Below are 26561 nucleotides of genomic sequence, written 5' to 3'. Positions count from 1 at the left end.
GGATCTGTGCTGCCCAAAGGGGTTTAGATCCAAGGGAAAGGTCCAGTCAGACCCTGGAGATAGACTTCTTCCACTTGGGTAGGGAAAGCCAAGGACTTGTATACCCAGAGTGTAGTCTGAAAGAGGGCAGGGCATGGAACCTGAGGTATGTATGTCCTCTTGACTCAAAGGTTTCGCTTCCCTGGAAGGAAAGTTCTTCCCAGCTAGGAAGGAACATAGCTGAGGAGCAACACAGCAGGGCCTTCTAAAGTGAGAGCCCAGAGCAGGGTCTCATCTTGTTCAGGTCTAAGGTTACCACCAAGTCTGAAGGCCCCCCTCCCCCCACCCCCGAACATGGTGGTGGTAGCATCTTCCTACGTTGCTAATCTCCAGGATACATCACCGTCCTCCCAGCAGTTCTCTCCCTTCCTTAACCAATTCTCTGTGTTAAATTTACTCTTCTTGAAACACCTAGAATGCTTTCTATTTTCCTGACTGCATCCTGATTGACATGGCTTGTGTAAAACCTTTTTTAAAAGCATTAAGATGGCAGTGCACAGTTGGTCATTCTGTGTATTCATCTGAACTAAAGAGAATAGGCCCCATTTCCAAGATAGATTCGGAGGTATCAGATGTTTTCTGAAAAGCTAAATCTTTTTCTAACACATGCACATTTCATAAGTCATATTTCAAAAGGCATTGTATATTTAGCTGTACCTAAATTTGCATGTGGAGTTACAAGGTAAATAGGACAGATGGAGAAAAATAGAAGTGGAATATTTCAACATGCCAAGCAGGGGGACAGGAAAGTGATAGTGATTTGACTAAATGCTGTCTCTTACCTAATATAGAGCCTTTGATGGCAAGCTGCAGCCTTTGGGTTCTCTACAATCCGCTTCGACACTTCCCACATTGAATCTTTTTCACGTGTCATTCTACTAGGGCAGCGCAGTGCTAGCTCTTAAAATAAGACTTACACATATGGTACTTATATAATGAAGATAAAACCTGTGCAGTGGGGCTGGAAATGTTCATATTTGGGCTCTTGATAATGCTTCAGGAGAGATACTGCCTGGATTATATAACGATTCAGTTGCTAGGTTAGTTGTTTTTCTTGTTCCTGGAAGGCACAGGAATTTGACATACATTTGACTTCTGATCTTTGTCCCCCCTCCTTTTTGTTGACTAACAAATAAGATTTTTTTTTAATTTTTATTTTGGTGCTAAAACTTCCATTCTACATTCTGTGTATCACCTTGTCCAGTGTAGCACTGAAAACAGAATTACTGAGAAAAATCAAGGACTTTGGTGATGCTCTGTCACTCCTGGCTTCTGTACCTTTGCTTGTTAACTCTCTCACTGCTGCCAACCTGCTCTGACTGACCTGGCAGGCAGGGCCAAGATTTGGCGGTAGAGGGAAAAAGGAAAGGAATCAGCTTTACTGCCTGATGTTGCTAAAAAACTGCAGCCAATTTTCAATTATCTATGTCAGTAGATGCAAGGATCTTTGAAATCAAGATCTAATCTATAAATAACGAAGCAACAACAGAAACAAAACAGTGGAGCTTCATTTGATCAATGGTTGCAGTCTCTCCCTGTATTTTTCAGTCAGGATTTCTGCCTGTCATTGTACTGCCTTCCAGTTGGAAGCAAATCAAGCCTTAGGTCAGGATTGCAGCTAGTGGGGCTAGATTAAAGAACTTCCTCTTCAGGTAAATGGGCAGCCTGCTCCCTTCCCCCACCCTCACCCCCCCACCTCCAAACTGAACTTCCTTTCCCTGAACAATGGAAGAGCAGCTGGAGAACCTGAGGCTTCTCACCGGTGGACCACAATCTAGTGCATTGAGGGGAGAGTGGCAGGTGCTCCAAAGGCTGAGAAAAAGGTCATACTACCTAGAACAATAGTGTTTCACACTTTGAACCACTCAACAGAGAGAGACAGGAGTGAGGGTGACTGCAGGTGTCCCTGTTGTAATTCCTCCATCCTAGGAAGAGATGCTTTCTCATGCAAACACCCACGCAGGGAACACAGGAGCCCCTAACACTTGCACCTGAACGATTAAAGATGTACAGTATTCCACCTTTATTTTTGACAGTGGCTACCATTCTTAATGGAGTCAAAGAAAGAAAGTCAATAATCTGCGAACTGTATAATCAACCACAGTGTCATGAAGGGTCGATTGTTTATATTCATTGCCTTCAGTTTGTTCTGTTCCAAATGTTGGCATAGTCTCCTCATTCACGTGTCAGGGCCAGACTAGAATATGTCTGTGAATCAGAAAACTTCATTGACATCTTGGGGGAAAATTCGAGAAAATATTTCCTACTTGATAGACAAGTAGCATCATGTTTGCATATTTTACATATATGCTTATAATATTTTACGGCTAGTCTGAATAGTTGTGTTCGCCTCACTGCTTCTGTTGGCATTTAAGCCAAACATAAATTGTACTTTGTTGGTGACTACCACCAAACATGGAATGTTTTGTCATAATTTCCACATGAACTCAAATGATAGATGTCCAAAGTGAGATAGGATGATTATTATTAATGTAGTAAGTCCAATTAATAGAATTGCACTAAAAATTTCAAGGAATTAAATAGATGCATGAAGGTTAATCATGGTAAATAACCAGGATGGGCAGTTATTTCCTGTAATAACAAGTTACAAACAAGAGACTCAGCAGTGTTTCCAGTCTCTTCATTATTTATTCACTTATGTTATCCTTGCTTGCTTATCCTACTTTTCCCATCTCCAAAGTGCACATTTTGGGACATGGTTGTATTTATCAAGAGTTAATATGAATTGATGTCTTCCTTAAAAATAATTAGAGTGCTACACATGTCAGAGAATAATGAGACAGAGTATCTTTCAGCTCAAGTAATGTTCTAGCACAGAAGGCAATGAAAACGTATTATCTGAAAATTACTCCATATAAAGCAAAGAGTCATGTTCTCACTTGAGTTCTTCAGAAACAGATGGCCACTCTCTTAGTAATAAAAATAATTCTCCTAACTTACCAAGCTTTTATTTCAAAATATATTCCCTTGAATTATGTCATATTATCCTCTTACCCATTCCTATGAGGGAGATAGAGACCAAGACATGATGCTTTATGGAGCCCTCAGCGGAAAAGTCTGAACCCAGACTCTGAACTTGTCAGCACCTTCAAGGGATATCATGGCTCATTAGACTCCATGCTAGGATTAGGACTGATCCATTTGTAGACATTGTTCTTTCTGAAAATCTGCTGCTGCCTTTTTAAAAAGATTGAGGATACCAACAGGGTAAAATCAGAGTTTGGCTATATCATAGGCTTCTGTTTGTCATCTTGCCACATTAAAGCGGCATTTAGCCTGATTTCTATCTTTCTCAGCCTTTCGCTCAGTAATCAGTGCAGCTTAGTTGATGCACAACTGCATCGATGGCATCAATGGTAGAAATTTCAAGAGTTTGGTCAGCGACCCTGGGCACTCTGAATCTTGTTGTGGCGCTGATAGTGGAGGTCATGGTTGTTTCCAGTGGAGACTTTGTCAGTGTATGAAGTCCATAGGACCAATACACACCAACACAACAAATGCTAGGGAGATCCCACTCTGTCATTACTTCCTGCTTTTCATTAATTCCATTACAGGCCACATAGAAAAGCCTAAGGAAACCTCTGCCTCAAGAAAAGCCACCTCTAAAGTACTCTAGTTCTCTATCATTAAGATACGAGGGAGGGAAAGGAGATAGCCCTGAACTTTCCTCCCTCAGCAGTCAGCTTGCTAAAGCTGGTATGAAGGGAGGGGAAATGTTGGTTTTCAGAGGCCTTAAACAAAAGGAGAACAAAACATTTCCAAAACATGGTTCACAAATTGTACAAGATGAACTCAGAAAGAGGGGCCTCGGTTGGTAATTAGGAGCACCTTAAAATGGGAGAAGCAGCCAAGCAAATGAACACTAAAAAGGTACTATTTTGAGTTGCACTCAAAATAGACATTTTAGTTTTGTTTTGATGCATGATTTTAGTAAGAAAAATATATTCAAAATCAAATTCTGTCAAATTTCTTTTTTTACATGTATCATTTGTGTTTTTAGCTTTTTCTTTTACATAAAAAGTGAAAAGAACTTGGCCTTACTGAGAAAGAGCTCATAGTTTGAATTCCTGTTCTTCCACTTACTAGGTATATTTACTTCTGTTGCTTGGCCTCTTGGAATTTCTGTGTCCTCACACCATTCAGGAGTTATTATGAGAGTCAGATAGGATCACTCACGTAGGCACTCAGTGGCACTAAGCTTATTCCTCTTATAAAAGAAAAAGTGCACTGGACACTTGTTAAAAAATGGTTTAAAAAAATGGCAAAAAAAGACTTTTTATTGCAACAGGGAAGAAAGACAATTACAATAGGGCAAAGAGATTGAACTCAACTCTGCCGAAACAAAGAGGGAGGATCATTAAACTCTGGGGCCAACTAATGGGAAGGACTGAGGGGTGATGGGGGAAGGTTGGTCAGTGTGATTAGGCCATCCATGTTTGCACGTGGTTGCTTATCCAGATTCGGCTCTTACCCTTCTGCAGAGACAGGGAGACAGGGACACCATCTTCTTGATGAGTACATTTCAAAGAGATAGTTTTTAGGTTCTTAAGAAAGAAGTTCCTAGGGGTGCCTGGGTGGCTCAGTCATTTAAGTGTCTGCCTTTCTGCCCTCAGGTCATGATCTCAGGGTCCTGGGATCAAGTCCCGCATTGGGCTCCCTGCTCAGTAGGGAGCCTGCTTCTTTCTCTCCCTCTGCCCCTCCCCCCACTTGTGCTCTCTCTCAAATAAATAAAATTGTAAAAAAAAAAAAAAAAAAAGTAGACATTTCTGGGCTCTAAAAGATTTACATCTCAAAGTGGCCAAGAAAAAGTTTATAATTCCAAGTGTTCTCAAGTAAATACTCTAAGGAAAGGGAGGTGGCCTGTCGTCAGGAAGAAGCCTCTCTGAAGTTTAGTCAGGTTACCCTTCTTACTTGTTATGTCCTGTAGTTCCTCACTCAACATATTCCTTCTTACAAAGTTTTGGCCTATATGCACTTCTCTCATATCATCTGATGCTTTTTGGAGGCCATCTCATCTCAAGCTTTACTTCCTTTTTATGCTCATTTTCACCCTAAATCTTCTCTCCTACACAGTAAGAGACACTGTTTTTTGATTTCACATAAAACTAACCTATCTCTGAAGGACCTTTTTTGTAATGAGAGGCCTGGAAAAAGTAGCTTTTGTATTTCAAGAGTTTAGGGTTTGGTTTGGTCACAAAATATAACCCCATCATCAGCTCAATAATAACGGTCTCCTATAAATTACGACTCTCCTCTCACAGCTGCTCTCCTTGACCCCAGAATGCTTTCCCCGCTCTGCAGATGCTCTCACAACTCTGCCTCTGTTTGGGGCCCACCTTACACTTTTATCTGCTTTTGACTTTTCTTTCTGTTTTGTTCTTCTTTCAAAAATATTCTAAGCAAAAATTTCCACCAAATCATAAATTTAAAAAAAAATGAGGTTTTGTACTTATTTTCTAATTGCCAAGTTGAACCAAAATTTTAACACTCTTGGTTTATAACTGAAGAGCAAGCAAGTTGCTTTAAACCTTGGATTGTTGATGTTGTAGGTTTTCTCCTTAAAAATTACATTTCATGAATAATTAAATCATCATGGAAAATCCCATTTATTTTCTCCAGACTTTGAATCAAAACAGAAGTATAACATGCACATAACCCGAATATATTAAAGAAGTTTAAACTCCTGATTCTAGGACTTCAAAGACTTGTAAAAAAGAAAAAGATTTTAAAAGAAAAAGTTAAAATGTTTTTTCCTCTCCAGGATAATACGTTTCTTAGATTCTTTCCCTACTAGCAGTGGGAGTATGATAAAATTAGCTACTGGATGTTAATAAAAATGAAACTAGATATCTTAGATGCTGCAACTTTTTGTCGTCTTTATGTTTTAACTATATTGATTTGGACTCTTAGGTACCTTAAAGTCAGGTAAAAGTTATGTTTTTGTTTCTTTAGTAGTTATGTTTTGTCAGTCTTTGTATGTCAGAGCTGTGTGTCCAACTGTGTCTTCTACTATTTCATTTTGATCAGACTGAATGCAGCACTTAACTATTTCTTTATTTTTCCTTAGTTTATCTCCCTCTAGACAGGATAGTTAGGTCTATCAACATTTTCAATTTTGAAGGTATGTACTAGTGTTTCTGTTTTTAAAAAATGGTTTGCAAATGAAGGATTGTAGCTAATAGCATGTTTTAGTCTCCAGGTATGTTGTGGATCATGTGTGAATCTGTAGTTTTCAAATATTTAAGAGGAAATATGGAGTCATATAAGAGCATGGGCTGAGGAGTTCAGGGAGTCTGGATTTGAATCCCAGCATAGCTCATTACATTTTATGGGACTTTGATCTTGTTGCTTAATATGTTGGAGCTCATTTACCTTATCTGTATATGGTAATAATAATCAATGATAATACTTTCTGGAAGGACTGATGTAAAGGTTAGGAGTAATGAAGCTCACCACTTAGCCAGAGTACCTGGCTCATAGTAGCCATTCAAATCGAAACAAAAAACAAAAGGAATTTTATTTATTTATTTATCTGAAAGAGAGAGAGTGGGCACAAGCAAGGGGAGAGGCAGAGGGAGAGGGAGAAGCAGACTCCCCGCTGAGCAGGGAGCCCAACGCGGAGCTCAATCCCAGGACCCCCGAGATTATGACCTGAGCCGAAGGCAGACGCTTAACCAACTGAGCCACCCAGGCGCCCCCAAAAAGGGAATTTTAATGGTCATTAAAAATTCAATTTTCCTAAATTATATTTATCCTAAATATATTTGTTCCTAAGACAAAGGAACATTATTTAATCCTTCTCGAAATATTAATCACAAAGTGTTCAAATTGTGATACTTCCACAAGCCGTTATTACAGTGATTATTATTGTTTTCACAAAGTTTACTTTTCTGATTAACAGAGATTGGTAGAACATGAGTTACTTCCTGACTAGAACTGTGAGATTATCTTTCATTTATAGTAAGTTGCTGCCATTCTGCTATGAACGAGATGCTCCTAACTCACTTTAATCCTTTTTTTTAGTATTAACGGTCAGATTTATGTCTTTCTGCATATAAGTTCCTTCACAGTTACTCTGGGGCCAATTAAGATGAGTGTGTCAGAGTTTGTGATGGGCGAGATGAGAGGAGAGAAAAAACAGTGAAACCAACTAGCTCATATAGGCACCAGCCCCACGGCGTGGTCACATTTCAAGATCTAGCTAAATAGGCCACCCAGCCTTAGGCTCATGTAAATAATCATCGGGCTATTTCTTTGACCATAGAGCTTTCTCTTACTCTTCAAGCCCTTGTATAGTCTTTAATCGTTGATTCTAAATATATGTTCATGTTAGGGTGGGGATTAGTAAATTAGTATGAATTTCCTTTTATACCATAGAAATTCAGAATATACCATATTATACCACAGAATTTGTCAGTGAATCATCTAGAACCATCGTAATACTACCTATAGAAGCCCAATGATGTCTTGGTGTATTATCATCCAACACATAATTTCTTTTTAAAGGCAAGATCACGGGGGCTCCTGGGTGGCTCAGTCGTTAAGCGTATGCCTTCGGCTCAGGTCATGATCCCAGCGTCCTGGGATTGAGTACCACATCGGGCTCCCTGCTCTGCAGGAAGCCTGCTTCTCCCTCGCCCACTCCCCCTGCTTGTGTTCCTGCTCTCGCTATCTCTGTCTCTGTCAAATAAATAAATAAAATCTTAAAAATAAATAAAAGCAAGATCACGAAGATTAATCTTTTGTTTTGACTTTATCTAAAGTCTCTAGTCTCCATCATGTATAAAATATAACATGTTACCTCTTTTTACTCACGGGAAAAATAAGAACATCTTTTCATTTATGGATTCAACGGTAACCCATGTGCTAGGCAAGGTAACGTATAGAGAGGTGAACTGAAAATAGAGCTGCTTTAGGAAGCTTACATTCAGGGAGATAAGCTAGGCACATCAATATAGCAGTGCAAAGACAGAAGGTGTTCATTCAGTATAATTCACTCACTCATTCATTCAGCAACTGAGTGTTTTTATTTCTTAACACAGGTCAGGCTCAGTACTCATTTTTGGGGTTATAATATGACAGCAACAAAATTAAAGCAAACGGAAGCTCCCTCCTTGATACTTTAATCCTAATGTGTATTTGGGGGGGCGGGGAGGAGTATAGAGACAGACAATTAAGCTGTGATAATGCAATGTGAAATGGGCTTATGGTGTTGATCCAGGAGGACAGGGACCAGTGGAACATATGAGGGCATATCGTCAAGTAAGGTCAAGCAAGATTTCCCTGTGTCCCATCATGTTTTTCACACTCACCTGGAGATCACAGCTTCTTACAGTAGCCCCTATCACACTGTACTGCAGTTTGTGGTTTATGTGACTGAAACCTTCTTGTTCTCCTCTCTCTTTGTTTCTTTCTCAAGACACTGTATTAGTTATGTTTGTAAAAATAGCCTTTTTTGTCACCAACGACATTCTTGCTTTCCCAATTAGGCTCATACCCTAGTTTCAAAGTTGAGTATGAAGTATAGCTACATTGCATTCTCAGTAATGACTCCTTTTTATTGACTTGTATTTGATTCTAACAATTTATCTTAATGTCATTATCCTTTATAAACTTATGATACTAAAGAATCAATCATATTGCAACTGATTACAAAATGTAGCTACATTTCTTAGGGATTTCAGAATCATACTTGTGCCAAGTGCTGCATTTTCAGCAAGGCTATTTCTCTGACAAATAAATAAAAATCTTTAAAAAAAAAAAAATGTTAAACTCAAGTGTAAATTCTGGTGGCAATATCACACTTAGGACACAGTACGAAGCCCAGGAATCTTGACAAGCATATACTAGAAAGGCAGGGAGGAACAAAGTGAGAATTTTGTTTAGTGAGAAGTTTTAGATGTCTAAGATCTGCTCCAGTATAATAATTTTAGATGATATAGGTAATTTCTAATTCAAACAGATCCACTAAGACCATTTGGTGTGAAGGAAAGTAAATGAGACCTGAAATAAATCGAAAGACATGACTTTGGGTCCTTACTGTGTGACTTTAGAAAGTCACTCAGTTTCACTGGGTATGTTTTGTTCATCCATAAAATAAAAATTATAGTGATTATATCTACTTTTCCTGTTAGGCATAAGGATCAAATGAGATAGAGAGTATTATTTTTTAAGATTTTATTTTATTTAAGATTTTATTTATTTGATAGAGAGACACAGCGAGAGAGGGAACAGAAGCAGCGGGAGTGGGAGAGGGAGAAGCAGGCTTCTTGCGGAGCAGGGAGCCCAATGCGGGGCTCGATCCCAGGACGCTGGGATCATGACCTGAGCCGAAGGCAGACGCTTAACGACTGAGCCACCCAGGCGCCCCTAAGATTTTATATATTTACTAGAGAGAGAGAGAGAGAGAGCGAGCACAGGCAGGGAGAGTGGCAGGGAGAGGGAGAAGCAGGCTCCCCACTGAGCAGGGAGCCCGATGTGGGACTCAGTCCCAGGACCCTGAAGTCATGATCTGAGCCGAAGGCAGACGCTTAACCAACTGAGCCACCCAGGCATCCTGAGATAGAGAGTATTAAAGTTCCATTTAAAACTTACTGCACTTCACAGGTATTATTGCTAAGTGAAGGGGATTTAGTGGAGTTGAGGAATAAATGGTTCAGAGACTATTAAATGAAGTGTGAATATTTGGATTGATTTCAGAGCTTGGAAAATAAGTATAATTTATTCCAGTTGGTTCATAGGTCACACTTATTTAAGCACAGTATATAATATTTTATCAAGAGAGAGCATGATAAAACATGCCTGTCTTTTATGTATTGATACCAAATGTAACATTTAGGCTTAACTGAATTATGAGAAAAACCCAAAACAAGAGTGACATAAAAAAGATTAAAGCTTATTTCATGCTCACATAAATGTAGGCAGCTCGCTGGTCATTATGGACCCATTTCCTTCTGACCTTTTTCTGACTTGAAATTTCCACCTCAGTATCCAAGATTGCTGTTCCAGCTCCAGCCATCATGTAAATATTCCATCTGATAACAAAGGCGAAAGGGAAAAAAGAAAAAGATACTTTCCAAAGTTTCCCATACTATTCTCGTTAATCTTCTGTTGGCAAGACGCTAATTATATGACCTTAAAAGAAAGGATGGGAAATTCAGTTTTTATTCTGGATCCCCATGTGCTCCGAGATTACATTAAGATTCTATCATGTGGGCAAGGACTGAGCAAGGATTGGGGAAGCTGGTCTTTTCTACAACAATGATGAAGAATTCCTCACACAATTATCACTAAGCAAAAACATATATATTCAGACCAAAATCTCCTTTGAAATGATTAATAATAGAGCTATTTTCTTAATTTTTTCATGCAATACATATTTACTGCATAAAATTTATATGCTAGGTATTCCACTGGACTTAATAAAAGGAAAACAGGGGCGCCTGGGTGGCTCAGTCCTTAGGCGTCTGCCTTTGGCTCAGGTCATGATCCCAGCGTCCTGGGATAGAGCCCCGCATTGGGCTCCCTGCTCAGCAGGAAGCCTGCTTCTCCCTCTCCCACTCCCCCTGCTTGTGTTCAGTCTCTCGCTGTCTCTCTCTCTGTCAAATAAATAAATAAAATCTTTAAAAATAAATAAATAAAAATAAAAGGAAAACAAACCTGACCATAAGAAGCTATAATCAATGAAGTAAGCATAAGAATAGGAGTTTACAACAAATAATAGGATATACAAGAGGAAGAGATTTTGAATTCATGGAGAAAAAAAGGTGTTGTATTATTCTGAGATACAATCATTATGTGCTATAGTCATGCATTAAACGGGATCCTAGAAACCTGAAAGAATGTGTATTCCTCTCAAAGTGCTTCATTTACTACAAGAGCATAGTTCATGCATTGAGAGGCTGTAATTGAGAACTGAATATGAATCATAATCTGATTCCTTTTAGAAATATACACTTGGCACATTCATATTGAACTGAATAAGATAAATAAGTAGGTACTTAGAAAAGACAGATATTATTTATATAATATTAGCTTGATTTGAAATGATTCAGTTATTTATAAAGTACTGTATTTGGTTCATTTGAATCAAGTCGATTCTGCACAAAGCTCTCTTCCTTGTGGAATCCTGGCATTAAGACATTGTGGTCAAAGTAGGAGGACAGGTTGTTAGACGTAATTGGATTCTCTTTCTTCTCTCTTTCCTGCTCCAGTACTAACTTTGACTACTACCACGCCTCTCCTCAGAAGGCAAAAATGTATGGAGAAGAATAGGAGGAAAGGTTGGAGGTGGGGTGAGAGGAACAGTTTTCACCCTCTTAAAATAAGGAGAATGAAATTATAGCTCTTTAGAGAAGACTGGGAACACATTTCAACTCCTTCTCCACCCCTCCTTACCCTCTCCCCGTCAACCTTGGGCCCAGATCTCTCTTTCTCTCCCTACGCTACTGTTATACTTGTGAGTAAAAATGGAAGGAGTTTCTCAGCTCATCCACAGTACTTTAAACTGTATAATTTAAAGTCATGATATAAGAATAGAAGACTATACTTAAAATATTTGGTAAAATCTATTTTTGACATAATGGTCTTTGGGATTTTGCTTCTATTTTTCTCTTGACACTTTTTACTGTTTTGGTTGTAATAAAAATTTTAAATATGATAAGAGAAAATGGTATAAAGTAGGACATGTCATACTGAAACCCAGGGTCTTCATAATAAAGCTTGGGCTCGACCAAGAAACATTGTGATCCAGCTGTGACTGTTTCTAAACAAAGTTTGAGGTTATTGTATAATACACTACTAATTTTTTAATGTTGTGAAAATAAACTACAATAATATACTTCCTGGGGTGCCTGGGTGGTTCAGTCAGTTGAGCATCCGACTCTTGATTTCGACTCAGGTTGTGATCTTGGGGTTGTGAGATAGAGTTCCATGTCAGGCTCCGCACTCAGCAGAGAGCCTGCTGAAGATTCTCTCCCTCTCCCCTCACCACTGCCCCCTCTCTCTCTCTCAAATAAAATTTTTTTTTTTTAAATGTTGTACTTCCTCCTCTCAACCAACTTTTGGCTAGTCTTAATTAGGCTCTGGATTTAAAAGTGAACTGAACTAATAAAATTTAGTTCTATTTTATATTGATAAAAGAAATTAAGTAATTTTAGGAATCTGTCTTATTGAAAAAAGTAATTGAAGTATCTTTATCTTCTTGACTTTACTCATTATAGTAATTCAATTTAAACACATGCATATGTCATAATTGCTTGCAAGTGTGTTCTTACATATATGTTATTTTTATGGTTTTGTGTAAAATGTTTAAAGCTTGCCTCAGACAGGATTTTTCATACACTGGGTACTCAGTAAATATTTTGACCCTAAATTCTTCAGTGATATAACCTTTTAAGACATGGTAAAGAAAAAGATCACTTATGGTTTGTCTGGACTAAACTGTTCTTTTCCAATAAATGAATGTCTTCCAAATAGGTATTTATAGCCATTGCTTATAAAAGTAATGATACTAGAAATAGTGTGTTTTGGCCATCTGTTATTTTTGTCCAATCTGGATTATAGTACTCTGACCATGGTCATCTGTTCCACCTGCTGAGACACGGAATCTAGCCTGATAGGGTTCTAAACTTTTAAAGGTAATTGTTTATTAAAAGATAAGCAGCTTGAGACACTTCTTCAATCTTGCTTCAGAACAAGGGATTTGTTACATTGTGACTTCAGCATTTCCCAAACAATGGACTAAAACTTGATTTGTTCTTGGTAGTAGCTTCCATTGTTTCCATAGAGCTGGTTTATGCCTTCTTAGGCATAGTAGTAAGGAGTGTATCATGAGTAGTCAAAGGGGGATGAAAATGGAACCATGTACCAGATGGTCCATTAAAACAGGAATCCAGAGAAAACCCCTCCAGAAAAAATAGCAAAACCAGTATTTCTTTACTTTTGCAGGGGCCTTGAATTCATGATTTCAGAGGTGGATGGAGGGAAGTCTGTACTATAGTCTCTGGTTTTGAGCTGATAAATGCATGATTACTCAGCTCAGAGTAGCTTCAATGTTGCCTGGCAATTCCATGTTATCTGGTTTTCCAGTTCTCAACAAAGAGAATTTCCAGTCTGTTCAAATGTATTCAAACCACTGATCTCCTTTCTATATCTTTAGCAATGCACTCAACTCCTACTCCAAAGAGAATTTGGTAGCCATCATGTACCTTCCCACCACAAAGTATGCTGCCTTATCTACATTTTCACCTAGTCTTTGTTCCTTGCTACATGTTTTAAATCAAGAGAGGACTTTCTTCTTATCAAAGGCCAGTTCTTCTCATGTGCTTTAAATTTCATTTTTATCAGATTTCTTCTGTACTTGATGCAAACCGTTCTCTCTCCTGATTCACAGTTTCTTTATTTGATTCTTCACTTAACATTTAAACATACTTTAGTATTTCTCATTGTAAAAATAAATCTTGTACCCAATTCCCCTTGTAGTAATTATAAAAATACTGATAACTACGACTCCTACTATTTATTTAGGACTTAGTATATGCCAGATATATTCTAAGACCTTTCTTTTTTTAACTTGTAGAGGGGAAAGAACAGGAACATCTTGTCATACTTAGCTCTGGAGCTTCACTTCATTCTTGCCAAAGGAGGTAGGGCCAGTAGAAGGGTGCTCTCTTCACAGAAATCTCCCTCTGTCACTAATAGTTCAGGAGAGAGTGAATGATGGCCCCATCTAGGATCATAAAAATAGAGAGGTCAATGAAGTCAATACACAAAAGGATAAGCTAGCTTAACGAGGAGGGTGAAAAGTTAATTTTTATACATGTTGGGTTTGAAATATCTGGGGTTGGGTGGCTCAGAGAGAAGGAATAAGGGATTTGAAAGGTAAGCACAAATGGAACTATCCAATCTCAGGGTTGACCTTGGTACTTTGGAGTAGAAGTTCTTTGAGATCTCCCTAAATCACCATACCCAGAGTCCTAAAACTGCCCCAGTGATCATATTTAGCATAATTCAACTGTTGTGGTTGTTTAACATCAGCTGTTTCCCGTCCGGTATCCGGAGAAATCCAGAGGACAGGATCAAATGGTAATCTGCGTTTTTCCAGAATACCATCAAGACCAGCATTACTCTGTTTTGCTCTTTTTTGTTGTTGTTGTTTCCCCACACCCTTCATTGTTAGCAATTTGATTCTGTTTTCATAACAGGTTCTATAAAGAAGTCTATCAGTTCCAGCATCATTCTAAATTAAAATATGAATGCCTAGCAGAGGGCTCCATTTTCGTTACTCTTTCCAGAACTTTAGGAACTGGCTAAGACTAGATAAGTTACTCTAATGGGTTGAGAATTTATATGAATAGTCATTATTGTTTAATACTTTTTAGAACCCACTGAAAACTAAGCACTTTGCATTTATTATGGGTAGTTTTAAGGTAACCCGATGTAGTAGATACTTTAACTCTCATCCAACAGATCAAAGACTTTGAGGCTGTGAGAAGTAAATAGTTTGTGCGAGGTCACTCATTTGGTAGCTTCCTTTGCTAGGAGTCTGTGATTGTTCAAGTTGCTGATTGTGAACCCTGGCTGCACATTAGAATCACCTGGGGAGCCTTAACAATGCTAATGCTGAAGCTCCACCCTAGGCTGATTAGATCAGAATCTTAGGGGATAGCATTAATAGTTGCACAAGTTTTAGAGCTCCCCAGGTGATACCACGGTGCAACCAAGATTGAGAAATGCTAGCCTGCCTCTGAAGGCTGGGACCTTTTCACACTGTGCCACCTCTGAATCAAACACTATTTTCATTGCATATTGAAATAGTCTTGTGACAAGTCAGACTGGTGATTAAACTTGATAAATAGAATAAACAAATGTCTTCTTGATATAAAAGTGTTACTTTCCTTTGCCTTCCTGGTCCTCAGAGAAATACTTTGTCTAGAAGCCCCAGCCACAGAGCTACAGAGTTTTGTTTGCTCTGCTTGATACAAGTTGAAGGCAACTTTATATTTCCATTACTATTATTCCTTTGTGAGTGACCATATATGGTGCTTAATTACACCAGAGGATATAAATCCACCCGCAATCGATTTTTCTCTTCAGTTTTAGAACACAGTGTAAATCAATTCTTAGAAATATCTTAGAGCTTATAACACTTTTTTTTTTTTAAGATTTTCTTTATTTATTTGTCAGAGAGAGAGCGAGCACAGATAGGCAGAGTGGCAGGCAGAGGGAGAAGCAGGCTCCCCGCTGAGCAAGGAGCCCGATGCAGGACTGACTGAGCCACCCAGGCATCCCGCTCATAACACATTTTAAAATTTCTAAATTATTAGTAGAGCTTTAGCTGAACTCTTGGCCTTATTTAGCAAGTGACTTAATTATATTTAGTTTTGAATAAAATTGTTATTTTTCTAAGCCTGGAGATAACAGTGTATAATGAAGCATCTGCTGTGTACAATGTACAAATGTCTGGACTCCCAAAGGACATATTTCAAAGACTCAGATTTTCCTGTTACGTGTGACAAACTTCCCGAGGTCTTCAAAATATGAACATGTTTTCTGCAAGATACATATTTTTGACGTCTGTGAAACAGATTTTTATCTCTATTGATATCTATCTATCATTTCTTTTTAATAGTACTGCCTTATTTTGATACAAAATTATAAAAATCTAGCAAATAAGAATTATTACTGTTTGAGGTACTCATATTTAGCAACTGCTTGTGTTTCTTCATTATTTCATATCATACATGACTTTATATTAGCAACTTTTGTTTTCCAAAGTGTTTTTTTCCAAAAAAGATGGATTAGAGAGATAATAATCTTTCTTCATCATAGCTTTGTGCCATAGTTTTTAAGCAAGTATTGCAACTTTTTAATGGTGAAAGAAGAGTTTTCAAGAGAAAACTAAAGCCTGTAAAGTCTCTTCTATTGATATTTTCCATTATATCCAAGAGGAAGAATGCACAGGCTAAGTATTTGGGTCTATGAGAGACATTTGTCAGTGGTGTCCAAATGACGTTGTTGATACGGCATGTCACAGCAGCGATGGGACGAAGGAAGTTGAAGGAAGTGACATTAACAGAAAGCTCTGACTGAATTAATACCATAAAACCTTTAATGTATGGAATGATGAAGCTTATAGTCACAATGCCCACTGGGCATCTCACTGGGATTGAGGTGCTCTATCCAGATAACCTCAAACTACGTTTGCACATGTCTTGATGGAATCTTCATAACAAAAACTATACTTCTAAATGATGATTTTTTTTTTTTTTTTGTCATGTTCAGTTAGCCAATGATGCATTCTTCTTTTGGTTGTGATTTGGAAAAAAAAAACTAATCATTTAATGTCATTTTTGTTTGTATATCATAGCATCTGTTTATTTACCATCTACATCCTGCTATTTTAAAACGATTTGCACAGGCTTGAAAGGATATAGTATAACCATAGAAATAGAAATATCAGCAAAATCAAGGGCAACATATTGTAATGAAAAGAATATATGCTCCTTCATTTGCTGCTTATGTAACTTCAGACAAGTTATTTAACCTCTCTGAGCTTCATCTCCTCGTTTATAAAATATTTATCTTACAGCATTGTTGCAAAATTGATGTTTAAGGCAGAGTAGGTACTTGATAAGTTAGCTTTTTATCATGCATTGAAATGTAGTCTCAAACATTTTCAATTATGTTTGTTTTGCCAAATAAAAATTAATCCATGTATTTGCTTTTAATTGTGACCTTATTATTAACAGCTATTATTTATTGAGCACTTACTATACGTGAAGTTATATGTTCTTTGTGCAAGCCCTTTTTATCCATTATCTTATTTCACTCTCACAGTAATTTATTTTTAGTCTGTAAAAAACACTTTTTCTGAATAAGGTAAATAGACAGTTATTAATGCAACCTTTAAAGGATTGTCTTTAAAATCACTATAATGATGAACCAGAATTTCTTCCCATAGCATCATTCACTTGTAAGGAGTTACAGGTGCATTTCAGAATTCTATTGTATGTGTCTTGTGCGTGTTTTATTCCACATGAATAGCAAGATATACATATTTATAATTTTTTCCAGTTTTATTAATAAATAACTGACATACATCACTGTATAAGTTTAAGGCATTCAGCATAATGGCTTGATTTACATATATTGTGAAGTGATCACAACGGGTTCAGCCAACATCATCCATCTTTTCATAAAGTTACAATGAAAAGAGAAGAAAGAAAGCAAGAAAAAATTTCTCCTTGTGATGAGAACTCTTAGGATTTACTTGCAACTTTCCTGTATGTCATACAGCACTGTTAACTATAGTCATCATGTTGTCTATTTATTTATTAAAGACAAATTAGTGTGAAAGTGGAGGAAATTATCTAAATTCAAATAAGAATTGCTTCATATGGAGGAATGATTTCAGGTCATCTAAGATTGTTAAATGTTGCAGTAACTTCAGTAACTCTTGATTTCCCCATAAATACCGCAATTAAAGTATACAGATATTGATACTGTTTGAGTTTCTAAATATTCTACTGAAGTGTTTCATCTCAAAATTCTGTTTTTCATATTTCTAGCAAAAGCAAGCTTCTCTGCATTCTCTATTCCATGGAAGTTTTTTTTTTTTATATCCTATATCTCTCATCAAAATCATTTTCGCTTTTTGCTTTTTGAAATATTTACATAATAGGAGTCTATGATTGCTTATTTTTAAATGCTAACACCCTTTGATTTATTTGAATGTTGGGAATAAGGTAAACATGGTATTTTTTTCTTAGAATCCTTGAAAGTCTGCCAAATGAAAAGAATAAATAATTATATTTTACACTTTAAGAAATTCATCTCAGTACTAATGTAATAATATTTTTCTAGTTGGACTTAAGGAATCATTAAGATTTAAAATAAATTAGTAAAACAGACATCTTTGATAAAGAAATAGGAAACATAGATAAGCAACCTTAGAAGCAAAAAAATAGTATTTCTTAAAATTTATGAGATTATATACAATCATATAGTATAAGACATTGGAAAATATAAATGAAATGGATAATTTGTGGGAAAATATAAATTGCCAGAATTAATTCAAGAAGAAATGAATAGCTCAGTTAGACTTTTAATTAGACAGTATTCATGCTATTGTAGAATTTTAGAGCTAGGGAAACCCTTAAAGACCCTACAGTAAAAATCTCATAACTTGTGAGAATGTTAAGGTTCAAAATCTTTGTGGGAAACTGAAAAAATTCCATTAGTTAGATTTGGAAATTAGAGGGGTGCCTGGGTGGCTCAGTCGTTAGGCGTCTGCCTTTGGCTCAGGTCATGATCCCAGGGTCCTGGGATCAAGCCCCGCATCGGGCTCCCTGCTCAGCGGGAAGCCTGCTTCTCTCTCTCCCACTCTTTCTGCTTGTGTTCCCTCTCTCGCTGTGTCTCTCTCTGTCAAATAAAAAAAAAAAAAAAGAAAGATCTTAGATTTGGAAATTAGAAAGCCATCTGTAAGAGGGAAATTGAGGGAAGATGCTAGATGGAAAGAAAATGTGTAAACATGTAGTAAAGAAGCTGATGGATAGCTTAACCTTTCAAGAAATTTGACCACAATTGGAAAGAGAACAATCCAGTGAGAACCTCTATGAATAAACCAATAAAAAGAAGGTTGATTGTTGGTTAGTTGAAGATAGAGATTTCAACAGATTTGTAGGCTAAGAGATTAGGTATATAGGAACTAACTAAAAGAGAAGAGTATATAGTTGACCAAATACAGGATCAAGCGTGGTTACTATGTATCAAACTTACATGTATCATGCCATTTAATCTTTACAACAGTCTTATGAGGTAGATGCTATAATTATTTTTTTTATGAGAAAAGAGAGGCACGCAGATTTTAAGTAACAACCAGTAAGTGCAGCAGTCAGTGTGTGAACCCACAATGCCACTCCAGGGACCTATCTCTTAACTCTATTACACCATCTCCTGGAAGGGGGAGGGCCTGCTTTGGAAAGGAGGAAGGTGTAGATGAAATTAAGGGAGAAATTTCAAGGTAAGGAGTATAGGAAATATGAAGATATGCACCTCATCAGTAATGGTGAAGGCAAGGTTATCTGATTTAGGAATAAGGAGGAAAGTTGAGAGGATAAAAAAGATTATGAGGATTAGACTATGGATGTGCAAAAAATACTGTCAGAAAGCAGTGTGTGGTAGTTAAGAAAATACACAAGCCCTGGAGTCAGAGACCATGTTTTAACTCCTCCACCTCACTCATTAACCATGAGATATTGACGAAGTAACAGTCTCTCCAAACCCTCCTGTGCAAAATAGGAATGGTGATCATCTGACTACAATATTATTCTGTTTTATGTCATTGGGAAGACTATCTATGCTTCTTTCTTTTTTTTTTTTTTTTTAGACTTTCTGGACTATTCTTTGTAGTTGGTTTTCCCTATGACTTAGAATTGGCTTATCCAACCAAAAGAAAAAAGTTAAAATTTGATGGGAATTGTATTGCATATATTTATCAGTTTGGGAAAGATTGACATTTATATGACACTGATTCTCCAATTCACATGCATAATATATTTTCCTATTTAATTGTGTCTTGTTTTGTGCCCTTTAATTAAATGTTATAATTTTCTACATGAGGCTCCTGTTAAATGTATTTGAGTTGTTTTTTATAGTTTCTATTGTCATTATGAATAGGACCTTTTCTTTCATCTGATAATCTTTCCCTAGTGATTTTGTTTCATAGGTGCAATTCCTTTTCTCAGTTTCTGAGGAATTTAGACTGTTTTTGAAGTTTTTATTTTTCTGTTACCTCTCTGGTCTCTCCTCACTCCCCCACACTTTTTCTTTTCTTGGCCTTTTTTCTTTTTTCCATGTTGGAATATTTTTTCAATTATCTGAATATCATTGGCTGTATATTCATATATAAAAGCAAGGCCCTAAAAAGTGACTTAAAGTTCTATATGGGTAGATGGACTTAATGAAAGGTAGATTTCACAGTATGTTAGTGAAGGATGAGCCAGCATATGAAGATTTTTTTCCCCTTCTGGGGTAAATTTTAATCTCTGACCTGCTGGCATTCTGGGAGCAGAAGTAAAGAGAAAATTAGAGGAGGGTGCTTAGGGTTTAATATTTATGCTTGTATCTGCCTTATATGCCTACCCATTAATGAGACTAATGCTTGAGTTTAGAACCCAACCCATTCAATTTTCCAGAGACTAACCCACCCTATCACAGTACAGGACTTGACTGAGTTGGGGAGGAAACACAGAGTTTCAGCTATTCTGTATATAGATTTTCAACAGCCTCTCTCTCTTTCAGCCCCTTGCAAAGTCCTCCTTCTGTTTCTGGTCCCTACTGTTTCCAAGTATTAAAACCTTCTGAAGGTCTGCAGAGTGCATTGGGTCCATTACCATCAATATTTCCATCACTGCCTCCCAATTCTATAAGCACTCTGATAATGTTCTCTGTCACTCTAAGTCAGTTATGCCTTATCTCAACATCTGAATTGGCCACATCTTGAGTTCACTGTTGTCTACTGCCTTTTCTTTTTTCTGTGGCTTAATAATTCGTTAATTTTAACATGGTTTGGGAGGGAGAAGAGAGATAAAATTGTCATAATTAATTAGACATCTTGTATTACATTTTCTGATGGATATTGATGGTGTATAGAAAAATTAATTTTATATATTGACCTCAGTGTACAGGAAATGTAATTTTTGTGCATTTATCTTGTATCTAGCCACTTTGTTGATTCTTCTTATTATTTCTAACAATTTAAAAATAGATCCTCTTGGGTTTTCTAATAAGGAGATATATTTCTTTTTTTCTAAGTTTTTATTTAAATTCACATTAACATACAGTGTAGTATTAGTTTTGGGTATACAACGTACATACAACACTCAGTACTCATCACAACCAGTGCACTCCTTAATCCCCATCACCTATTTAACCGCCCACCCACTTCCCCTCTGGTAACAACCATTCCTTTTTTCTCTATAATTTCGAGTCTGTTTCTTGGTTTGCCTCTCTTTTTTTTCCCCTATGATCATTTGTTTTGTTTCTTAAATTCCACATATGAGTAAAATCATATGGTATTTGTCTTTCTCTGACTGGCTTATTTTGCTTAGTATAATACTCATCAGCTCCATCCATGTCTTTGCAAATGGCAAGATTTCATTCTTTTTTATGGCTGAGTAATATTCCACTATATACCACTTCTTTATCCATTCATTAGTCGATGGACATTTGGGATCCAGCAATTGCACTACTAGGTATTTACCCAAAAGATACAAAAATACTAATTCAGAGGGGTACATGCATCCGGATGTTTATAGCAGCATTTTCAACAATAGCTGAACAATGGAAAGAGCCCAAATTTCCTGTGACTTTCTGAGAGCTGCATATTAAGTCTTTCATTATAAACTTAGTTTTGACAGTTTATTCTTGTAGTTTTCTCAGTTTTTGTTTCACATACTTTGAAAAATTCTTATTAGTTTCATAAAGATGTGTTCCTTTGGAAACTTCTTTATGACCTGCTTCTTTTATCAGGATGAAAAGTCCTTCATCTCTTTTAATGCTTTTTTTTCAACATTAACGTTGTGACATCTGATTTTTTTCATGTTAGCATTTGCTTAATATAGCTCTTTTCATCTCTTTATTCCTAATTTCCTTGTGTCATTGAGTTTGAGATATGGCTCATAAATACATTACTAGATTTTGATTTTTTTATTCAATATAAAAGTTCTTAACTTTTAACTAATGAATTTAAAACATTTCCATTTCTATAATTTCTGATATGTTTGGAATTATTTTTGTTATTTTTTTTTCATTTATCATATGTTCTAGTTTATTTTTGTCCCTTTGCCTTCTGTTAGTTAGGCTGATAAATTTTTTCTTTAGTTCTATTTTTCCTCTACTATCTTATAAATACATTATTTGTTTCTACCTTTTGTGATTACCTTAACATTGTTAATATGCATGTTCAAACATATTTTTCTAACATCTAGAGCTAATTAGTATCTCTAATATTCCTCAGAAGAACAATAACCAAAAGGCTTAGCATACTTTCATTTTCTCGTGATCCTTTGCAACTTTCATTTCTGTCACCTCATTTATATTATTTTGAATTTTATATTTAAGTGGTTCTATTTTAAAAATTAAAATATGTATATTTAAGCTTTTAAATCAACATTTATGTAGACTTGATGTATTTTATTACTCTCTTTGCTATCCGTTATGTCTTTTATCTCATTCCCTCCTCCTGGATTTCTTCTTATTATTAGTGGTTTATATTGTCTAGCAGTTCTTTCAGAGAGAATCCTGAGGTAGTAAACTTCAAAGTTCCTTTAATTCTAAAAATACCTTTATTTCTGCCTCTCACTTGAATAATAGTTTTGGTGGGTATAGAATTCTATCTTCAAAGTTATTTTCCCTTAGAATGCTAAAGATATTATTTTACTGTCTTCTTATATCCTGGGTTGCTCACAAGGAATCTGATGTCAATTTGATTCTTATTTCTTTGTAAGTAATCCTTCTTTTGACTCTGACAGCTTTTAAGATTTTCTTTTTATTCTTGATGTTCACAAATTTCATCACAAATACTGAGGGGGGTGTGTGTGTGTGAGTGTGTGTGTGTTTTATCTTCAATTCATCCTTCAGCCCAGAGGATCTTTGACGTTCTGAGAAGCTTTTCCATAATCTTTCTTTAAATGCTGCCTTTCCTTGAAATTTTCTCTATTTTTTCCTTCCGTAAGTAGTTTCAAACAGATGTTAGAACTGTGTGTCATCCATGTATCTTAATCCCCTATTTCCATGTCTTCATCTCTAATGCCTTGCTTTGAGCTGGGGTATCCTTCAGTCTGTACTCATCTGTTTTGTTTTTCAGGCATTTCTCACAGTCTCTAATCTACTACGGTTTATACTTATTTTCTTTCCAGTTATTTCATGAAATCTTTTTCTATTGTCCCTAAGGATTTGGGGTGAATGGTATACATGAGGGTGACAGGTAGGAGCAGTACTCAGTTTGCCAAGTTCATACCCTTTCAAGTTTTGTAATATCTGTCAAAAACGCTCATCAGTTGTAAAGGACCAAACTGAGGTTCAGCAAGGCAGGTGTAGCAGAAGAATTGAATGATGTGCTTGAGGTGCTAGTGAGTCTCAGGTTTGAAATGGCAAGCTGTCAAGACTCAGCTGGTGTGTTGGGATGCCTGGTGGCTCAGTCAGTTAAGCATCTGCCTTCAGCTCAGGTCATGAACCCAGGGTTCTGGGATCGAGCCCCACATCGGGCTCCTTGCTCAGCGGGGAGTCTGCTTCTCCCTCTGCCTGCTCTGCCTGCTTGTGCTCTGTCTCTCTCTCACTCTCTCTCTCTCTCTCTCTCTCTGACCAAAAAAAAAAAAAAAAAAGACTCAGCTATTGTGGGAGTCAAAAGTAGACACATGTGAATAAGGAGAAACTGTAAATCTGGAGGTCACGACAGTGAGTCCAGGAGTCGGAAATTAAACAAATGACAAGATATAAACCTGTTTATAGAAAAAGTGAATCAGAGTTTGAGATTTATAAGTGTAAAAATCTCTAGTACTGAGGGGACCCAAGGGATGGTTTATCTTTGTGGGTTGCTGATGTGGGATTTAGGTTATGTGGGAGAAGAAATGAAAGAATCTTGAGCCCTGAACATTAGAATAGCCACCCTTGTGGAAACTGAGATGACAAATGTGGAAAATAAAAGAGTTTATTTGGAAATTGCTATTATAAAAGTTGTATTTTTAGGGTGCCTGAGTGGCTCAGTTGGTTAAGCGACTGCCTTTGGCTCAGGTCATGATCCTGGAGTCCCAGGATCGAGTCCTGCATCGGGCTCCCTGCTCAGCAGGGAGTCTGCTTCTCCCTCTGACCCTCCCCCCTCTCATGTGCTCTCTCTCTCTCATTCTCTCTCTCTCAAATAAATAAATAAAATCTTTAAAAAAAAAAATTGTATTTTTAAAAGACAGCTTAACAAATATATCAGTAGAAAAATTGTGTATGTTTCATTATTTTATACTGATTCTTCATATGATAATGAGGCAAAATGTATCTCCCTTTCTTTATTTTTCAGGAATATATATTTTGTTATACTCTTTATGTAAGATTAGTTTTGTGACTTTAGACCACTTTAGTCCATATATACACATTCTTTAGGTTGAGACAGCTTTCCTTCATAGTTAGAGCACTTTCTAGATATATATGAATATTCATCTCATCATAGTAGAATGCTATTGCTCATAGAAATGGTTCTTACTTCTCTAGATTCTATACTCTTTTCCACACATTGTGGCCATATTCTTGTCCAGAGAGACATGAATTATTGAAATAAATGTCAGTAGTCCCAAATTAGATGTATTTCAATTTGTATTAAAATTGAAGTACGTTATCAGGAAGTCCCAAGGCAACAACCATAATAAAGAGCAAATTAAAAGTCTCTGTATTGACACATTGAGCATTTTATTATTTCTTACAAAATTGCAGTGCATCCAGTACTTAACATTTAACATTTCAACATTTTTACATTGTTTTATATAACCTTATACTGATAGTTTAAAAATGGAGAAGGAATAATTTTGCTAGCACATACAGTTGAGGTGAGACAAACTGGTGGAAGGAAATGACGGGTGAATTAGAAAGTGTAACTAGTCTTTAGGTATTAAAGGGAAGAGTTATCTTTGAAATTCAAATTGGGATCAGGAACTGCAGATCAGGAGTGAGCAAAGTAGTCAGCTGCAGTTATTTAAAACTTAACTTGGAAGAAAAGTCTGAATGTCTCGAGTATAGGAGGAATTACAGTTGGTTAAAGCTACAACATTATGCCTGAAGCAGGAATAAAGGTATAAGGAAGAAGGTTTTAGAACTCCATGACTTTATCATACTGAAAGTTGCCATGTTTGTGAGAATAAGTCTAAGTAACTAAGTATTTAAGTGCTACATGAAACAAGGAATCATATGCTGAAAACCAGCAACACTTTTTTTAGTACTATTTTTAAAATAATGATGATTATGGTCATAATCAGTTGAAGTACATGCTATATGCCTAGCACAGGGCTATTCAGCTTCTGTACATTATCTCTGAACATTAAAAAAAAAAAAGCTGGTGAGATAAACATGGTAAAGTTCTTTTTATAGGATGGAAAGAACTAAAAAGCTAAATTAACATCTGGTAAATTTCAGCAGAATAAACAAATAATAGGAATAATTTGGGCCAAAATTTTAAAAAGATATTCTGCCTTAGCCGTATACTGGAGTGGAGGCGAGAAGATGGGGGTTGTACTTTTATTTCTCTGTTACTGAGTTGTTTTTTTTCTTTTTTCTAATTCTATGTTTGCTCTTTTCAATTTCTGGAAATAGCAAGACGGAGACTGACAGAGGAAGAGGGTAGTTTAGTTACTGGTTCTGATTGATGAAGACTTGCATTTGAACAAGATTTACACAAAGACATTATACCAGTAGTCAAATAAGTAGCAGCCCTTACCAAAACGAAGGTTCTCCCCTTCGCGGAGGAGTCACAAGTAACTAATGGTTAGCATGTTCAGAATGATTAAGTTGCATCAAGTAAAATATCTGTGAAATCATGGCTGTGTACTGCTAGTGACTTGATTAACTTTTCAAAATGATTTGATTAGGACACACATTGTAATGTAATAATACAGAACAATGTATTAAGGACTTTAAAATACATATGTTATTTTTGTATTTTGGCTGTTAGCCAAATCTCATTTTATACTTTGGTCTTACACCAGGAATATCACATTTGTATAAAAGCAGTTTTTCCTTTTGGATGGCTGTTGGGGTGTAATCTTAACATCAATACAGATAAAACAACAAAGAATTATCAGCTAAAATGGAAGGATAAAGAATGTAGCCAAAAGAATTATGCAAGATGTCTGTAACTTAAATTAAACCAAAGATAGGACCATTCCCATAATTACATTTCAAGTAAAGTAGTAATTGTAATCTCCCTTGGGTTTTAATTTACATTCAGGCTTCTCCTCATAAAAAATTGAACATGCAAATGGAATTAGGACGTATTTTTTTTTCTATCATAGATATTGTGTACAGCATAAAGACTGCAGGGTTTCTCAGTTCTGTAAATAATTACTGTGTCACACAGGAGAGGTAGATATTTGAAATAAAAGCAATGAGTTGAAGATTAACAATCCCCTGGAGGACACATGATGACCCCCCCACACCACCATATTCAGTGTGAGTCTTTTTTGTTTCCACAGAACATCTGTACAACCACCACTGCATTTTTGCACTTTTTCTTCCTGGCTTCATTCTGTTGGGTTTTGACTGAGGCGTGGCAGTCATATATGGCTGTAACTGGAAAAATTAGGACACGGCTTATAAGGAAACGTTTTTTGTGCCTTGGATGGGGTAAGCATATTAATATACCCTTTTGTGCTCTTGTTAAGATGGCTTTGAACACATAATGAAGCTGTAGAGTGTGATTATCCCTAGGCTACTTTTCTTTGTGTTCAATTTGATATATG

The 26561-nt window shown here is 36.5% G+C and overlaps 1 protein-coding gene across 4 annotated transcripts in view; it reads left to right on the top strand.

Moving 5' to 3' along the window:
- The window catches only part of ADGRB3 (adhesion G protein-coupled receptor B3), a 711244-nt gene that overhangs the window by 618956 nt on the left and 65727 nt on the right, over nt 1–26561 (top strand). For all 4 annotated transcript variants that reach the window (XM_078055165.1, XM_078055166.1, XM_078055167.1 and 1 more), the window contains one exon: nt 26295–26445. In XM_078055165.1, the coding sequence (XP_077911291.1) occupies nt 26295–26445 (151 nt within the window). The remainder of the gene's footprint in view (nt 1–26294; nt 26446–26561) is intronic.

Source organism: Halichoerus grypus, chromosome 9, assembly GCF_964656455.1.
Source record: "Halichoerus grypus chromosome 9, mHalGry1.hap1.1, whole genome shotgun sequence".
Taxonomy (NCBI): Eukaryota; Metazoa; Chordata; class Mammalia; order Carnivora; family Phocidae; genus Halichoerus; species Halichoerus grypus.
Note: the sequence above shows the minus strand (reverse complement) of the source record. Positions and strands in the feature narration are given on the sequence as shown.